Below are 19,382 nucleotides of genomic sequence, written 5' to 3' on the forward strand. Positions count from 1 at the left end.
TTTTGACATTTTTGGGTTATATATCCTCATTCCTACCAGTCATTGACAAAAAACATGCCTTCTTATACCTAGAATGCAAAAACTACTCAAGCCACATATAGAGATTTCTTTTGCCTCTACAGGAGGAGACGTCTCGTATATAAGCATGAACAATCAAACATTCATTAGTTTTTAATCAGTTTAATTGAAATAGTGTTAGGTATATAGTCTTGAAGACAAGGAGTCACCACAAGCGTCATGGAATACTTGATGACAAGACAGCTTAAAATAAACCAGATGTTGGTATTATAAGGCGTACATACGGTTTTTGCATTTTTGTTTTACAGAGGACCATCTTAGTTAACTTTCTATGAAAAACATATAGTATGCTTTTGTAGAGCATTTACTGTCGTATCATTTTTTGTCTTATCCTTAATATAAACCTCCCTCCCATGCAACCATTCAAAAGTAGAGCTATTAACCCCATTAGCAAAAATTCAAAAATCTTAAGACAAATCTGTTATTCTTAAGATTTACTTTGTGAAAAGCAATTGCAATCAATCATTTGGCTTAAGCTGGAAAACCATTCTAGGAATTTTAATACCTCATTTTCTAGGCTAGCTATATAGGTAGCTTTCAGGTTAAATGGTAATGAATGAATCAAGTGATTCAATAGACAACAAGATTGTGGTAAAATAAGTTCCTAGTAAACAAAACTATCGTGGTCTTTTAGAGCAACCACACAAGACAAAGAAGTTTTGATCAAGATCAAAATAACTTGATGTCTCACTGAAGAAACAAAGAAGATACAATCTAATTTTAGTTTCAGACTGCATATTTGTAAAATAGGTTGATTATTCCTTTCGGCATTCTGAAGTCATGAGTGAATCACTTTCGGTCTAGAAAACCTAGTTAGACATAGAGTCTATAAAAGCCACTTGATAATGGAAAATGTGATTCGGGCATGACTATCCTTACATCTGATCAGTCTGGTTTTTGATTACCCGAGACACTGAATACTATAGAATGCATGTCTTCATGCCTAAATACAAATGAATCAAGCTTGTTCTACTGGTACAGGCTTCTAGTATAGTGATAACACTGGAATATCAATTAACACAAAAATGGTTGAATTAGAGTGAAGCTACAGTAAAAGCCAGTTGTTTCACACACGGCATGCACAGGATAAGCAGCTTACTTTCAGTAAGAAGAATCTTCATGACTTCAACAAAGCATTCCTTACAATTTCAGTTTTAAAACAGTAAAACATAAAAGGGAAAATAAGATAGAAAACATAAGAGCCAAGCCCCAACTTACCTTCCAATGGATAGTCATCATAGAAAAAGCACTTCTTTGGATCAATTTTTTCAGGTTCAAATGGCTCTTCCTGAAGATAAAGGAAAAAAATACCCTATGACATATGCAAAATACCTTACATATATGTGGGTCTTAATCCTTTAAGAGTATAGTTTATTCTACCACTTTGTCAGGTCTCTTTGGAGGGAAGTCTACTCAATTTCCTTAGCTTTAGTCATGCTATATGAAATACAAAGCTCAAATTTGATTTTTTTGGGAATTTACCTTGAGAAATAAATCAAAACTATCAGGACATTCATGTCAAGGTCTGGAAAATGTGATATGACAAAAACAAAGCAATACAGACTAAAGTATGATATTTTTAATACTGAAAATTGGAATTAATGGCTAAATGTCAGATTAATCTCATAGCTGGCAGAATCAGGCCAGAAGCAGAGTTAATAAGTTAAGTCACAAGATACCAACCAATAAGATTGCTTAAAATCTCAAGTAGGACAGCCAAACTGGAATAACAATATATCTTTCTGGTGGCCCTCACGTTAAGACTTCCTAGATATTAGTATTGTATGTGTCAACCTCATAAACCTTCACTATCTTTAAATTTGGAACAACAACTAAAAGATATCTTATTTCAGATTGGAAAAAGATAATATTATGGTAATAGTTTCCTCTAGAGGGTTTATAGAAAATCAATCAACAATCTGATATTGTGACAATAAATCCATAGGCTACAGTATCATACACGTAGTATACAGCTGTTTATAGTTTGGGTCTTATGTAATGCTCTAGAATAAATAATTATTTCTTTTCAAATTGCTCTTATTGCATTTCCATCCAAACAATATATAGGCAACATATAGAGAGCAAATCGCTGTATGTAATCTTTTCATTTCAAATTAACAAGACTTGACTGGGTCAAGTTGTCATAGCAGTGCATTGTGGGACTCTTTCATTTAGGGTCAGAGATCGGAAAATGTTTTTGTAACTGCATGAGCAAAATTATCAAAATTAAACTACCATGATCTTCTATTATTTCAAAACTCTAAGTTTTGGCAGGGTTTTCATCCAAAATCTTTTCCTATTATAAGACTTAAAATAATGAAAACCCTGATGTCTGCCAATGTATAAATGAAAAGTAAAATTATCAATGAAAAAAAAATGTAGAATTGAGAAAATAAATAATGAAATGAATGAACTCCTATTTAGTCATAACTCCAGCTAGACAAATTAATGATGATGTTATGCAATTTCCATAACCAGAAAAACCTTTTTAGCAATAAAGAAAAGCACTTTAATACAGAAGACTTAATTCCTTAGACTAATAGTACAGTGTACTTGTACATATTTTATCCATGACAGATGAACAAATTTTTAAAAAAACTAGATTATTTTAGAACATAATCTTGGTAAACCGTATCCGATGTTGGGAAACAGGGATGGTCTGCAGTCTAATGCATGGGTGCCTCTCACCAATGCGACCTAAGTTCAATTTATGGTCTTGGTGTCGTATGTGAGCAAAGTTCTCTCCTTTGCTTTAAGAGTTTGTCTCTGGGTTCTGTTTAAATTTTTTTCCTCTGAAAAAATCATTCCTAAGTTCCAACATTTGATCTCTAAAAATTAATGTCAAGTTTTCTTCTTTTGATAAAATTCCAATTCAATCTGGCATTGAAAGCTTAAACATGGGCCTCTGACTCGGGAGACTGAGCAGTTACTCCATGCAATGATGTAATTGCATATGCATGTTTTTCACACTTCTCATCATACAAAATTTTTGTATGATAAGAAGTAGTGTGAAAACACATCTTTAGATTGAATACACCAATCCCCACATTCATTGTTCTACCTCCCTACATCAGACAGGCTAAAACATATATTTTTGATATACAGCATGGAATAGACGTTCGAAACTGATTGCTGAAAATCGTAATTGACTGTCTTAGCATCAATGCATTCTATAGCTTGCTCATCATTACTGACATAATCACAATCATAAACCTGCCTTAAAGACCAACATCATCAAATTTTTTTATTTTCTTATGTTTATGGTTATATGGGTCATTAAGGCAGGTAAAAAGCCAAAACAAGCTTCATAACATTCTTAAGATTATGTTAATGATTATGATTTTTATGTCGGTACCAAGCCTAAAGGTACATCAAGAAAAAAATGGATGACTACTAAAAAAATCTTTGTTGGTCAAACATTCTGTATTCCATTGTTTGGGTTCAGTCTATGGACAATATTTAGAGCTTGTTAGGTTTGGTGAAGGAAAGAAAATTGGAGGACCCCGAGAAAACCCCATTAATCAAGGGTAATTAAGGCTGAACAAACTCTACTCACATGTGATGCCAAGTCCAGCAATTGAGCCTGAGACCCAGGAGGCAAGAGGCAATTGACCCAGAAACACTGGAACAAGAGTCCCTGGTATCAAGGGAATTTTATTATTCTAATTAATATCCCACATCTCATTGCAAGAGGGTTTAATTATTTGATTGAAATAATTCTAATAGTAGTTATAAAATAACTGTTATGAATCTCGCGTTCTGATTGGTTGGATGTGCGTGCGTGCACACAGCATGCGCGCACACTTTCAATTTCGTCATTCCTGTAATTTGTATTTTATAAAAGAAATAAAAAACTTGCTTGCTGTGTGTACTAGTGCACTCCTGGACAAAACTGTTGGAACTTTTTGTGTTGCCAAAATGAATTTAATCCTACAGTCGTAGGCCAAATCTTTTTATTGCAACACATGGGGGTAAATTTGTTGTATGAGAAAAAATCATTCTATACAGGTAATCAAGAAACGTCCCAGCAAGTTTTGTCCACAATCACAGTATCAAGATGCATAATCATTATTAAATATGCTAATTTTCTATTAATCATTAATAGAAAATTAGCCTGTTAAAGTTATTGCCATTCACCAGCATTTCCCATGCTGTGATGAATGACCACTTTAAAGGTTCTTTCTACTGTGTTCTAGACAACAGGTCAAGGTGTATGGTCCTAATTTAACATGGTCAATTGCCTATTAATTAATTGCTCTCTTGGCATTTCTAGAGTTTTCTCAAGTTATCTTAATATTTTTACAAATAAGTTCATTAGATTACATTTCTCAACCGATTATATGTTTTTATAACTCAAAATTATTTCAATTTAATGCTAAAGATAAAAATACTCTGAATATATTGTCTTATTAAAAGTTATTGGTGATAAAAATTGTAAAGATGTAGACTAAATAAAACAGCAAATTTGATCAAATTTTCATATTTCAAAGGTAATTTCAACAAATCTTCAAACATGAACTAATATTTAACGACATATTACTTGATATATGTGAAATAAAGTTATTATTTATTATTGTTTATCAACATTGCACAACCAACGCAAAAACATAAAATTATTCAAATTCTTATAAGAATATAATTGATTAAAACTGCTCATTTTTCTCTCCTTTTTTGTGTGGAATAAACGAGTCAGCGATTTAACTCAAGCTTAGAAAATAAAAAAACTCCTCGTACCTAAACTTCCTTCATAATGTTTATATTCAAAGATTTTGTCCATTGATCCTTTATTTAATCCATTATATGTTCTCAATAAAAGCACCATACGCTGTGAACGGAAATTTGATTTTTCAAAGACGCCAACTTAGAGAATTCTTTACAAATAACCGTTTAGCTTAAATACATTACATGATGAAATCTACAATGTTTTTTAAGTCTTTACTAATTAATGAACGAGTAACTTTTTCTCCTCGCTCTCAAATAAAGCGTTGCTTTTGTCGTATTCGACGACGAGTCAGAAAAGAAATTCCTAATCGCTTGCCTTAACGGAGGGATTTAGTAAACGGAATGTCTGTGATCTAGGGTAAATATCTGATCAAGGACCTCTTCATATCAATCTATCAAGCGCTCGCCCAATGGGTATACGTATGAAAACACAGTCGACGAGTACGTACTATCACGGTGAATCGAGCGGGAAAAATATAATAAAGTGTAGTTCATCTGTATTAAGGTTATTTCAAAATCAACAGTTTGTTTCGACGAGGAACTACGACCGTTAATAATAAATCCGGAGAGCGTCACTCGTCCGCGTTATGCAAGTTGTAGACCACCGAGCTATCCTGGTGATGTTTTTGCGGTGAATCTCAGGCTTGTAATACGAACGTGACCCAAGATTGTTACTTAAGATACCGATGACAACTTGGAACACGCTCAGAGTCGGGTATTTTCCGGAAAGGGTTGAATTTTATGTTGAAATGTATAGCCTGTTTCTTGAAGTGTGTAGGTGATCGGGCACAGAGGCATGGGGTAACGCGTTACGTATTCAAATCATCAACATATACACATTTCAATACGCTCTCTAGTATTCTATTTATATTCGAACATAAACTGTCATTACATCTTAATAGAGTTTCGAAATTTCGCTTAATTTTAGATTTCTTTTCGTTCGATATTTAATCCTATGGCGTAGAAGCGCGGCACACGGACTTGTGAATCGTTTTGTGTTGTGAATATTTCAATGAACTCCGATTCGTTGGTCTCAAAAGCGACGACAACAATCTCTTAAAGCTCGTTCCTCCTCATTGCATAAGTACGATTACATGCATTTGTGGGTCTACAGCACGGATAATTTACGACAATAACATCGCATATCGTATGGTTCGAGTGGCCATGAATCCCCGCATGCTTGTCCGAAACATGTTGACCTTTTATTTGAATGGTTGTTGCCTTTTCTCTTCAGTCAACACCGATCGACATCTATGGACATAAAAATGTCGCTGCCTTGAAGATTCGTTTGACACGCCAAAAAACCTGCGATTCATCGGTCTTTATCGCCTGTTATCGGCCATGATGTTCATTTGGTAAGAAGAGAATACTCTGGGTGTATAGGCAATAAAGGCGCGCGCTTGATAGACGGTGGACGTGAGGGTAAAGACATTGCGTATGCGAAATATTGCACACTTACCAAGTTGACAGGATACCCTTTGTACATAAAATCAGCTGTATGAGAGCAAGGAGGCCTGATCAGATCCTCTGTAGTCCCTTGTGAGACCGAAGAGGAGTTAGTCGTATCATTCTCGATCACGCAATCGCCTAAACAAAGAGAGTTCCATGTTAGCGATTCACACAAGAACCATGCATCAGGATTCTTGAGTGAAGTAAAACATTTTCTTTACCTTCGGGTCCCTCACGTGAAATCCACGCTGAAACACAAGATATAGAAACGATGAGTATAGAATAATCAACAGTACGAGCGTCTAAAAGAGAGTTATCCTCATAAACGCGCTTTTAAACCGAGGGATGAAATACACGATCAAAGAAACAAATCTGTCGAGAACGGACTTAGCTATTCCTAAGCCAAGTCAAGGAAAACCCCGCTGAAATACCTTGCTTGCTATATCTCTTGCCCATCGCTAGTCTACTACATATCTCTTTCGACCACAGTCACTCAGTCTCGATGGCGCAGTTGGTAGGTTTGCTTTGCTGAGGAGAACACGGCGACACAAAATACAAAGATAGTGAATGCTTTTCGCTCGACCGTAAGCTTAGTGTCGGAACCTTTGAAGACGGTGAACGCGGCTCGTTGCCCTGTCATTTGACGCTATTGACAGCAACTGATTCGATTGTTCTAATCAAACCCTAATGAGCGAAGCCGGCCATCTGATTGGCTAATATTAAAAGTAGCCAATTACACTCAAGTACTAATTTCAAAAGGAAGATGAGTTCAGGCTATACTCGACCCCCGATCAGCGAGCTTAGACCCTACTCTGCATGGTAGTCAAATCCAGCTTCACACCACAAAGGGCACCGATATATTAGAAACAAAAACAAGGCTGCCAGAATTTGATATCACAACTGGTTTCACCTCTTCAAAGCCATTTTCCGATTCCCCGAGGTTTTCAATGGACGTCCCAAACTCTACCTTAGCGGAGTTCTATATTCAAGCTTATGTAAGACGATGAAAAAATTAATTTCTTTTTAGTATAAGTTTCGATAGCTTTACCGCATTTTGGTAAATACTAATTTCCTCATAAATATTTTCACTTTTCACATGGCTTTGTTTTGAGGGAATAGAGTCGAAATGAAAATTGCGCCAAGGTTTAAAAATATATATACAATGGATGGCCGGTATGGTGCCTGAAATCATGTTTGATATTGAAAATTTTTCTTGTTTGTTTAGCGCCCTTTGCCGCATTCAGTTTTTTTCTATACAGCGGCGGCTTTATAGCTCGCGATATAACTCGCCATGAAAACCCAAAGATGATAACTTTATTAATATTTGAGGAGGACAAAGCCACGAATTGACCATCAAACGAGTATTACAGCCTTCATGCTTGTGCAGATTCCTTGAAGCAAAATGAGATTTCTATCAAAACCTCTAATATCGCTTACACAGACTAGAATTTTAAAGATCAGGGAGACGGGATCGAGAGATTAGAAGTTTAATGTAGATTTGGACGCTTGTATTGACCTATACAGTAAGTAGTGCGGATTGCCCGACATGTTGAAATTTAATTAAAGTAACTAGGACGAGGAAAAAAATCTTGCTTTGAATGCTGATGTGTCTGGGTCGAGAATATTTTTGAAGACCCAACAGCTTACCTCTACCTTGCCTTGTACATCTTTGGTGCGTTTTTGTCAATTTCCTGTTTAGTTTTTTCATTTTGTGAATCAAACGTCCCGCCGGGGTCTTCTTTTTCAGGCCTCCTTGAGCGGCTTTTCTCGACACTGCCACGAAATCTTTAGCAGATCCTTGCAAGAATTAATCGTAAACACAAGCACTAATGAACCATTGATGTGCTAACGGTCTGTAATCACAATCAGCTAATTGCAACTGACGTGCGTAAGGAGGAAACCTATTGGAATATCTTCTGTGCAAGTGTGAAAAGGCGCGGTTAATAAAAGGTGATTTATGGTCTCCTAACGACAGGAACAATGAATTGAGTTGTACAACCATCCCTACTATAAGAATATTGTGAAATCTTCCCGATGTTGAGTGGGCTGAGTGAGACACCCTTCAAACAATTTTACACCCTTAAAATCATTCCCTCGATATACTGACATTCTTACATTTTATGAAAACACTCGATTATGATTAGTGTCAAAATCAAAGATGTTGCCAATGGAAGTTCACGAGCCAATGATACTGAAATAATTCAACCATGGCCGATTATTCTCTAGTCTTCATTTTAAATTGATCTGACAAAGTTGTCTCCGCAGGCTTATCCTAAGTTTTGCGTCACTCGGGAAGATGAGGTACTCGCGGCTCACAAGTCGTGACTTGGCTTCTTAGACCTGCCCACGTCCCGTCCTGAATACGTTGGCATACACTATTACGAATCGAATAAAAATCTATCTTTCGAGAACAATGGCAAAAGCTCAAAGTACCTCTCAGAAGCCGAAGGTTATCGTACGTGCTAGGGAAATGGATACTTGTTTTTGCGTTTTTAGGTCATGACTATGAAAAGTATCTTTCTTTAGGACGTCCTCCTTCAAACTCCGCGATAACATTATTTCCGCTATCTCATCGTTTTCATGGTTTTCGAGAGTTTAGCAGATAATTCTGTGATGGTTATCAAGATCTGGATGACTTCAGTATCTGATCATTTCCTATGGACTTAAATTAGCCCTTCTTCAGTTGCTGTTCACTTTCTAATACCGATCGAAAAAGTTACTGTAATTTGCTTGAAAACTACTCTTAAGCCGTTTACAGTAAAACAACCTTAATGGTACTGCTAAGACGTACCGCTCTTTTATTAAGTGAACCGTCGGGTAGATCTAGGGCGTTGCTCCTATTTTCAGTGAAAAGTTTTGAAAAATTCCATCTAATTGTAACTCCAAGGAATTTCAAATCTAATTTTTTCAGTGAAAAAGGATGTAATATTTGACTCTCAGTTGTCATCTTACACCATCAGGACCCCTGATGAATTGGCAGAATTTTTTTTTGAAGTAACTTTCTTGAGAATTTTAAACTAGGAATTAATGCCCACCACAGCGTTTAAAAAGACCTCCAGATGATACAAGAGCATTAATAATACTAAGGACTTGTGATTAAACCGAAAGTTTTTCTGATGCAGAATAAAAGACACCGTGTTCAAACAAATAGGCTTTAAGACTCCATCTTTCCTTGAATTTTATCCGCCTCAGCGCTTCTCATTTCCGGTTTAATATAAAAGACAAGGCAGTTGTTAAAATATAAGAAGTAAGTTTATCTCAACAAAAGCATCTGTTAAACAAACCCGGAAGTTATAATCTTAAGAATATAATGGTATTTAGAAGTTACGGGAAGAGTTTTAGTGTGCGTTAACAGTCGGTGAGTCCAACGAGGGAATTGTAAAAATAGTAAAATACCAAACAACAAGGACTGAAACAGGAGGCGGATTTAAAATGCAGAAAGCGTTCACACTAGTTTGCGTGTTTTGTTTTTTTTTTTTTTTTTTTTTTTTTTTACACGGCAAGTCCAAAGAACTAGACTATCATAATCAGTGAATATTTTGTCTGCAATACCCACCTACATATTGTACTAAATAGGGTTCCCAGCTACCTCGTCTGATGATTTATAAGCCTTAGTTTTGTGGAATCCTTGCAGGATTAATCTCTGGGCTGGTCTGTCTATGGCTAACTCGACTTGATCACAACTCGTCATTTGAGAAACGACAGCATTGATTTTGAAAAAAAAAATACGATAAAGCCAATCCCAGAAAAGTTTCAAAATGTAACTCATGCACAAGTTTAGAACATTTGGTCAAGATTCAGTATTTTCCATTAACCTGGTCCAGAAATACAGAGGTGTACACCACCTCCGTAATAGTTAGTACTCCCTCACTTATTCACTAGAAACTTCACTGGCTCTTACAAAATGACCATAAAGTTAATGATGCGGTGATATACCATTAATTGTCGTATAGGAAGGGTCTTGTCTTCGAACGAAACTGAAACGGCTAACAAGTCAAAACAACAGAAAGAAGTTTATGTCTGAATAGAACGGAAATCTGAATTTGCAATAATAGCTGGGCAGCTGTTACCCTGCGAGCAGAGTCTCCTTTTAACTCCTATACGGGCGAGAGGAGTTAAAAGGAGACTCTGCTCGCAGGGTAGGCAGCTGTGTTTCGTGGGGTTATATATCCACATTTAATAACACCAACACAGTTGGAGATTCCTGTTCTCAGTATTATGTAAAAAAAAGGATTCTCTTAGCAGTGTGATTTGTATAAGTGTAAACTTTCATTCTCACCCCTCCACCGCACACATTGATTACTGACACTCCCCCTACCTACCCTCTTCCTGGCGGCTGCGGTCAAAAGCGTGCTACGTAAAAGAAATAAAGTCTTAATCAATATAATCCGCACTTTCATTATTAAAATAATCTTAATAGGTTATTCATTTGCACAAGAACTTTAGAAACTCGAAATGTGGGCGTTCGGAAGTTTTGTCTTATGGAAGGTATTCAGTCATACGCGAAGGCAAACAGGACAATCCAGCCTGTTCACCGCCAACGCATCATCCCAATAGAATACACCATGCAAGCCACTATATTCTCATGATCCGATTCTGTCATCGCTGTCAGTAGTTAAATCGTTAGGGCAAGGCTTAACCCTGCGGTGCCTTTTTGCCTCGAAAGTGGCCTTGCAGCTTTCCGTTCGCATAGAAATCTGTTAAATCGATATGATATTCAGCAAACGTGTCAAAATAAGTCGATAACCTTGTTGTGATAGAAAAAATGGCGCCAAAACCTTCTGAATAGGCACCGATTAAGTCCTGTCCAAAACCAATTCTTTGGAGCTCATGCGACGCTATTTGCAAACGATTCCGGTTTTCGAAAAAAAGTATGGCCGGCCATCTAATGTTTATTTTATTGGTGCCAGACAGAGGATTAACGCGTGCTTTAATACTGTAAGCACATAATGTATTCGCAATGACAGCAGTACAATAGCCAAAAAAAAAAAACGTTATATAATAACGGGATATTAATTAAGCTGGCATGGGCACATGAGGGGAATGAGACTTTGTGTTCTTCTAGTATTGAAACTGTAATAGCAATCAATGTCACTAGTTTACAGCCCCATATCAGTGTGGCTACTTCCTGGTCTCTATTGAGGGCCGTCTTCAAAAGCCTTGGTAACTTAAGTAGTTTCCCAGCCCAGCCTTCATGGCGTATTTCCTCAGTGTTGCAAACCCTGAAAGTCCAGAAGCTATGAGTATATGCTATGAATGTTTTGCGGTGCTGAGAGGAGTGCCATACGATTTACATGGTTCCGTCCATCGTAAAATACAGTGGCCCTATATCTACCTATTTTTTTCTTATCGGACATTTTGCTATAAATAGACTTGATTGTACGGTGAAGTGACAGCATGATGCATCATGGGATATCCTGAGTCGTTCTTTTTTGTTGAGCATCTGCGCAGACTCAAACCATGAAAATATCAGTTTCACTCGGACTATCTCTTGTATCTAGCGAAAGTGATTGAACATTTAAGCGATTCGATCCTGTCTAGTCTGGAACATTTTATTCACCGTAAGTTCCATATTTCGCTTTGACCCGGAAGCCGATAGAAATAAAATCTCCATTTGATAAAAACAAAACATCCGACTAAAAGACAATAAGAGTATTTCTCGAGCCATTGTTATGTGGACAACATATTTGGGATAACTTTTTCGACCTTATCTCAGAACTGTTTTCAAAGCACAACGGGTTAATGTCCGTGGCGTTTCAGTTAGAACAATGCTAGATCCAGAAAACAGATGTTGGAGGCAGTTTGCTTGTAATCGGATTCGTCCCACGCGGCAAGGTTCAAATAAAAAAGGGTTAGCCCAGGTCAAGAATACCTTTATTTACACGACTGATATCTTGTATTGCTATCTTTAAGGGATGTTATTGAAATTATATATAACGCAAGCCAGAACTGACAGGTTTCTGGACTCGGTCGGACAACATCAAGGAATTCTAAGTAAACTTCAATAAATATCCTAGTGAATTCGTTGTTTTATGACCATTTAATTGGCAACTACGGCCTTCAAAGTTCAGACTCGTCTACTGAGCTATAAATTCCCTCGAGCACTCGTACATCGAATTCTTGGTGTGCAACCACGTGACTCAAAATCCCTTAAAATAGAAATAACAATGAAACAGTCACCGTGTTGGTTGATGTTAACGTTAACCAACATAGCGGCTTTAACGTGCATCCCAGGAATTGGCATTTCCATGTAGACGGCAATTACTACCACCACCACACTTTCATTTGTTCAGTTGTCATGAGGAAATAAAAGTTTCAACCAGAAAGAAAATTTCCGAAGTATTTGGGTAGAGTAGCTAGTGGGGTAAAATTCATCATGGCTTAATTATCTTAATCAATGACCTCTTTAAACCGTGAAGAACCGACATTAAAGGGTCCACGTACCGACCAAATACTGTACATTCACTTCATGAAGTACCTTCCTTGCCGAAAGGCTTGCCTCGTGACCTAAGGATGTATAACTCAAGTATTACTAAAGGAAATCTCGAAAGCTTGTTATCAAATGCTTGGGTTAATTGATTTCATTGAAATGACTGAAAAGAGAGCAAATCCCCTCTTGAGAATTGCTATTATAAACTGCAAAACCCTTCAAAGCCGTTAACCTGCTTACGAGAAGCGCGCTTACTGCCTAAAGAAAACAGCTGGGGTTTAGGTCAAGTATCGTCTATATATATAAATGTGTCTTGGTCAAATTGGAACACGTATACCGAAGAAATGAAATACGGCACAATCTTATTATAGGCTACCTACTTTTGAGCGTTCGATTTACCTCCGTTTTCATTACATGCAAACTCTGTCGCTGCGAGCTGCACGCTGAAATTTGGTTTTCGTTGCCGCCAGTAAAAAGGTAACGACTTTCAAATTTCCAAATTTCAGCTCGCAGACACAGAGTTCGCATGGTTATGATTACGGCGGTAAAACCACGAGCCTGCGCGCGCTGAATCTCGGAACTGTCCTATTCTGTTCTAGTTCTGTTTAAGGGGAGTCAGGATGGCGTGGTGGTAAAACGCTCACCTCTGATGTCCTGGGTTCGAATCCCAGTCGCCTCATGTGAGCTGTGTTGGTTTTCTTTCTGACTCCCAGGGTTTTGCAGTCCACCGGTTTTTCCTCCCTCTGAAATCAACCCTAACTAATTCAAACTGGTTAGAGCTGTGCTCCAGGGTCATACATGGACTGTATAGCGCGGCTACCAGTGGCGCCTTCACATGCTTTCAGTTCGACCCTGTTGAGCTGCGCCACTGCTGTACTTGCGGTGGTGATGAGCGATGACAAGTTTGTTTCTTGTTTTTGTTTATTTTTCTGTTTTGGACGTTGTTTGTCTTTAGTTTTTAAACGGGTGACTCATTTCCTTTGGTTTTCGATCTGTTTTTCAAGAGAGTTTGCTAGGCTTTCCGCCATATGGAAAATTACGTGTTTTTTTTTTTTCCATTGCGTTACTAATCAAGACAGTGAGAGACATGAGGCCAAATCTCGAGCCCAGAACCTTCTGGTTTTTTTGGTAGCGGTAAGGCGCTGACTTCAAAACAGAAGGACGCTAAAGGACTCTGGGTTAAAACATGATGGTGTTGGTCAGGGTCCCAATGTTTCAGCCCGATTCCTTATATTTACCAGTTTTACGCACAACCTTGAAAGCAAACTACTGCGAAAGCCATCACATAGTATTCTACATATGCAAGTTGGTCCTTCTTGAGATTTATATAGGTAAACGTGATGAAGTTCTCCAAAGAACCAATAACACAGCGGGGGGGTGGGTGGGGATAAAGAAAGCCAAGGAGAGCAACCGCAGGTCAGTGGAGGGAGTACAAAAAAACTGTACTCGTCTGCGTCTCTCTGAAAGATGAGCTGAGGTCTGGTACGACTAATGCTAAAACCATTACGGCGACTTGCTCCGGTCAAACTTTTCTCGCAATATTTTTGCGTAATGAAAAATTAAAAACAATGCGTTCTACTAGGTTGTAGTTGCATAGACAAGTTGCCCTGCAAAGCTGTCGGAGGGGTGTTTTAAAATGCCGTCTCTGCAATCGGTTACAAAAGGTAAAATTCGCGATTCTACTTGAAGCAATTGCGGCAACCTGTAACAAAATAGACCTCTACCTCGTTCCGTAATGTTTTCCCAATTTAGACCACGTGTCATTCCCTAGAGTATCATTTCTTTGTTTAACGGCTAACATGAATATAACTAAAACAAAGAATCTTTTTTTTTCCATGGAGTACCGAGGGGCGGCGCAGCGTTTTTTTAAGTAGTGGCGGGTGGGGGGGAGGGGGGGGGGGGCTTACATTTGTAGATCTATTAATATATATCTACCAAAAACTCCTAACTGTTTGAAAAAACCTGATGGGGCTCCAGCCCCCCGTCTCAGTCTGCGCCGTCCCTGGAGTATGACACGCGGTTTGAAATGGAAAAACAATACGCCCAAGGTAAAGACATCTATTGCGAGACAACGTTTTGGTATAACTGCCGAGTTAATAGCAAGAAGCATTGACTAGTAACACGTACCCCCGCCCTTAAACTTTTAGATGATGATACAAAATACTATGCCCATCTACATATTTACCGCAAAACGAGAACCGTCAAGAAATGACAACTAATCTATAGTCGGTGACTTGCAATCGATACTGAGACGTGATGCGGTCTTTTAATCCTTAAGAGTTTCTAGTTAAACATAGCAATAAAAGTGCAATGAGGAAAGAATTATCTACCGGCGTGCCATCAAATGGTTGCTATGATTATTTAATCGCATCGATACTTAAACCAGTCGGTTAATTTATCTGATGTTTCCGTGGGCCATCCAATGGCGGAATGAAATGAAAAGATGGAGCACTTAGTTTCCTGCCAAAGCGAACCAATTGTACATTATAGCGGGTGTCGTGCGCTGCTAATGCGTCGCTTCTCGTCACTGTTATCCTGCCTACGATCCTTAGACTCACCACCACATGCAAATAGACTTAATCCACTGTTTTCCCATTTCAGACCAAGTGTCATTCACTAGAGTATTATTTCTTTGTTTAACAGTTGTGACTATGGATACAACTCAAACAAAGAATCTTATTCTCAAGAGAATGACACGTGGTCTAAAACGGGTAAAACATTATGCCCAAATGAATTTGGTCCATTAAAGTTGCTTATGCGTCTCTCCTTTTTCTGTTTCGATAATTTTAAATTTCAATGCGATTATGGAGCCAGGTCCATGGAGTTTTTGTTACCCACTGGTTAGAAGTTTGACTCTTACCCTCGTAAAACAAGGACGATTTTTTACAGTATTATTTATCACTGCGGAATAAGCGGGGGGACGCAGTCATGAAATAATAAGATTACAATGTGTTGTCTTGTTGATCGTTGCATCCTAACATATCATTGAAGTAATAGCACACTTGATTTTCTTACTATAGATTTGTAATATCACTTCCGGTGAAAGTCGGTGATAGCGGGCGGCCGGGTAAAAAGGGAAGTGATTTTCTTATCGTCGTGTGTCGCATAATTTCATCTTTCAATAACACGCGCTTTCAATTGATCTAGATAGGCGAAAACAATATCACTTTTTCCATCAACGAAACGCCTCCGATCTTAAAACGCAACTCCAATTGAGAAAAACATGGGCGGAGTTGGAGAAGCCCGCTAAATCTCTCTCTTCTTCTTCTTTCCTTCTCTCTTTCAGTTTCTTTCTTTTTCTCTATCCTTCTCTCTTTCTTTCTTTCTCTCCTTTCTTTCTTTCTTTCTCTCTTTCTTTCTCTCTCTCTCTCTCTCTATCTTTCTTTCTTCTTTCCTTTCTTTCTTTTTCTCTTTCCTTCTCTCCTTTCTCTCCTTTCCCTCCTTTCTTCTCTCTTTCTCTCTCTCTTTCTTTCTTTTTCTTACTTCATACATATCTTATTCTGTTTCCCATGCACGGATCCTAGGAAATCCACTTTAACCACATTCTTCGATGCCTGACGTAACAGGAAAACCCGCAAAACATGGACATTATGTTAATTCCGCAGCCGAATTCACGTCTCGTCATATATTTTTGTGGTTTCAAAGATGAGTCAACAATAATCGAATTAACCTGAAACCTTTTCTCGTTTTAGTATTGATATTTTGTTCGTTTCTTTCAGTTACCGTTACGTTTTCATCTCCATTTTTTTTCATAGTTTTTTTATTTTAATAACAAAAACTAGCCATCTCTACCATTTTGCAACAGAAATACAAATCTTTCTTTTAATTTCCTTTATTTTTAGAGGTAGAAATTAATAGCCCGGCAGTGGCTAACAAATATTGTCCTCGTTACATGATCGAAGTGTACGGTTCCTATTCAATCAGTTCTCTTGCACAATATGTGTTCCAAAAAAAAGATGATCACAATTTATCTTCTGATTGGAGAAAAGTCCGTTGCTATTAATACTACAAAAGAAATTTAATTTCGGAAGGAAATTCTCCGTGTCATTGGAGAATAAGTTAAAGGTTTAGATCATATCACTCTTCAATTTAATGTTGTTGAAGTCAGTTGAATTCGTTAATTCCGTTCATTTGGCTGATTTAGACATCGATAAACATTGATGAAATCGAAACCATGGCTAAACAGTAAGGCGAACCGAGCTCTTTCATAAAGTAAAACCTTCAAATTTTAGCGATACCCTGAAACAGCCTTGAATGTCAGAGCACCGCCACGGCCGGCTAACTCACAGATTTAAAAACCCTGAACCAGCCTCTGGACTGATCTAAGTCAGGGCATGGCTAACTCACAGATTGAACCCTGAAACAACCTCTGGGCTGATCAAAGTCAGGGCACGGCTATTACTCCCAGATCGATTGGAGTTTAGCTTGTTAGGTTTGCGATGGGAAGAAAAACCTTCGCCTATCTTGCAAGAGACACCTGATAAACTCTACTTGCTCCGGCCGCGTGATGTCGAGTCCAGGACTGGAATCAAACCATCTCTGAGAACTCAGGAATAAAATTGCACTACCACTACGCATCCTTGATTTCAAGGTTTCGCAGACCTATTTTGACATGTTTAACGTGCAGTGAAAAAAGTGAGAAAAATGTAGAAATTTTTGGTTCTGTTTGTCTTTATTTCTTTCTCATCACATTATTCAAAGGAAAAAGTCTTTTCAAATACTCTAGAATGGTATATGAGCGCGCCGTCTCCAGAAAACCCATATTCACCTTATTCATAAGCTTGCATTTTTAGGGACTTATTGAAAAAAATAACATATATTTATACGAATATCACTGTGTAAACTTTGTTGGATTGATGTTTTATCTAGTCATGAATTACATTAAAGCTGCTTAATCTTACCTGGGCCAAGGATAACTTTATGTTTTCCAATTTTTGATCCCATCTTCATCCAACGATCTACAAACAGAAAAAAAAACGCAAGAGTTTTAATAAAACATGTTGTTCAATTAACAAGTTGAATAACATGTTTTATAACTCGTAATAAAACGATTGACAAAGTAAATATTACGTTTAAATATTTTTTAAATATTTGGAGGTTTTTGAATTTGGAAATAACTTCGGATGACGGCGACGTGAGTAGCTTTATGGCCGCTCGTTCAACTACTGCGTTATCGGCGCCAAGAGCGCGCACTTGAAGATGATTGAAAAATTCCCAGTCGCGACCACAGTAGCTCGTCTTTAAATACCTGGGAACGACTGATGAATTCGGGGCCTATTGGGGAAGTAGAAAGAGGGACCGCTAAAATCGATGACTATTCGAGCCAATTAACGTTCTCGATTCGTATGAACGTTTTGTCACCATCTTTATCGGCACAATCAACGGAATTTTTTAATAGTACATATCAATTCTTGCGGCGAGCAGAAAGCTGAACCAAAACGCCGCCCAAACAAATCTTTGACCATTTTGTCGGCTATTACCCCTAATTCTACCCAGGATATTCCACTCTTGCGGAAATAATCATCCACTGAAGTTTCCCTTTCATTGTGCTTTATCCCTTCTAGCAAGATATTTTCCAATCACGCTCTTTATCGGTCGTTTTCTCAATTTACGGAGAAGCGGAGTCGTTTCTGTGGTTTAGATATCGAAGTCGGTTTTCCTCAGCTCTACCGGTGAATTTTCGAGTAGTTTGCAAATTAATTAAACTAGCCAGAATTATACCGTACAACGCTTCAATAAGTTCCCATTGAAGCCATATTTGTCGGGGAAAATAAATTGACGTCCTACGTTTAAATTACCTTAGGACATCAGATACGATCTGCACAACATTGATCGTATTGATTTCTTATTTAAAATCTCTCGTAGTTCAGTCCCATTTCTACAAAGATAATAGTCTCATGTTCAAATTTCGAGTTCTTTTTTCGTGTTTGAACTCGAAATTTGTGGTCTATAGTCGGTAGGGGTCGTCTATGGCGGCTTTGTCCGTATTATACGCGAGTGCAAATAATCATAAGATTCCCGTCAAAAGAATTAGTAGCCTCATACTAAAGAAATCCAATTTTGGATCTGATAGTTAAATTTAGTCGTTTTCATCAAACATGAAGACCTGACAAGCCAACAAGTCAGAATATTTATGAATTGTGGAAAAATACCACAAATTAGAAAGCTTTTGATGACCTACCTATACAACTGAGCTATTGGCGATTATATAGATCTACTTTTGCTATTAATGTCTCGCTCTTTTTTTAGTTGGATGGCTTTCAATTTTTCTGCAATTTAACTCATTTTGAGATACATTAAAAAAAAGAAGAGATTTATCTGTAGATCTGAATTGCGTTTTTTTTTTTTTTTTTTTTTTTTTAAATCGAGCTGCAATTATCAAAACTGAAGTATTTAGTTTTACACTTCATCCAAATTATCGCGACTTTTCTAAGTTTTTCGCTCTCTAAATCGAAAACATGATGACTCAAAGTCTATCTCTTCTTTTCCTTGGATTGCCCCCTATTTTCTGGATTATTATTATTATTACTTATTTTTTCATTCATCCCAGTTGGGCGACTTAGTTTTCTTCTTATATTTTTGTTCTCTAAACTGATCGTATAAACAAACGTTTCGCGTATACGTAATACTGAAAGTCAGTGTCGCTATTGCCTTCCACTTCATGGAAAAAATGTAACGTTTTTGCGATTCATCCTCCAATTTT

General features: G+C 37.6%; 1 protein-coding gene and 1 long non-coding RNA gene across 8 annotated transcripts in view; one reads left to right on the forward strand and one right to left on the reverse strand.

The window, feature by feature from the left end:
• Positions 1–19,382, reverse strand: part of LOC116304980 (uncharacterized) — a 35,051-nt gene that overhangs the window by 5,455 nt on the left and 10,214 nt on the right. For 3 of the 7 annotated variants that reach the window (XM_031714790.2, XM_031714791.2, XM_031714789.2), the window contains 5 exons: positions 17,581–17,637; positions 6,471–6,497; positions 6,260–6,387; positions 3,635–3,715; positions 1,297–1,366 (listed from right to left, as the gene is read on the reverse strand). In XM_031714790.2, coding sequence (XP_031570650.1) covers positions 1,297–1,366; positions 3,635–3,715; positions 6,260–6,387; positions 6,471–6,497; positions 17,581–17,629 — 355 coding nt within the window. In that variant the 5' untranslated portion in view covers positions 17,630–17,637. Of the gene's footprint in view, positions 1–1,296; positions 1,367–3,634; positions 3,716–6,259; positions 6,388–6,470; positions 6,498–6,680; positions 6,844–7,896; positions 8,080–17,580; positions 17,638–17,749; positions 17,765–19,382 lie in introns of those variants that run through there. The other 4 variants (XM_031714793.2, XM_031714788.2, XM_031714792.2 and 1 more) reach the window with 4 other exon arrangements.
• Positions 7,103–8,218, forward strand: LOC116304981 (uncharacterized). The gene is made up of 2 exons (XR_004198118.2): positions 7,103–7,244; positions 7,997–8,218. It is a non-coding gene; the product is annotated as an uncharacterized LOC116304981 (long non-coding RNA).

Source organism: Actinia tenebrosa, unplaced genomic scaffold (assembly GCF_029948245.1).
Source record: "Actinia tenebrosa isolate PJP-AT-01 unplaced genomic scaffold, QUT_ActTen_1.0 PGA_scaffold2__45_contigs__length_23673736, whole genome shotgun sequence".
In the NCBI taxonomy this organism is placed as follows: domain Eukaryota; kingdom Metazoa; phylum Cnidaria; class Anthozoa; order Actiniaria; family Actiniidae; genus Actinia; species Actinia tenebrosa.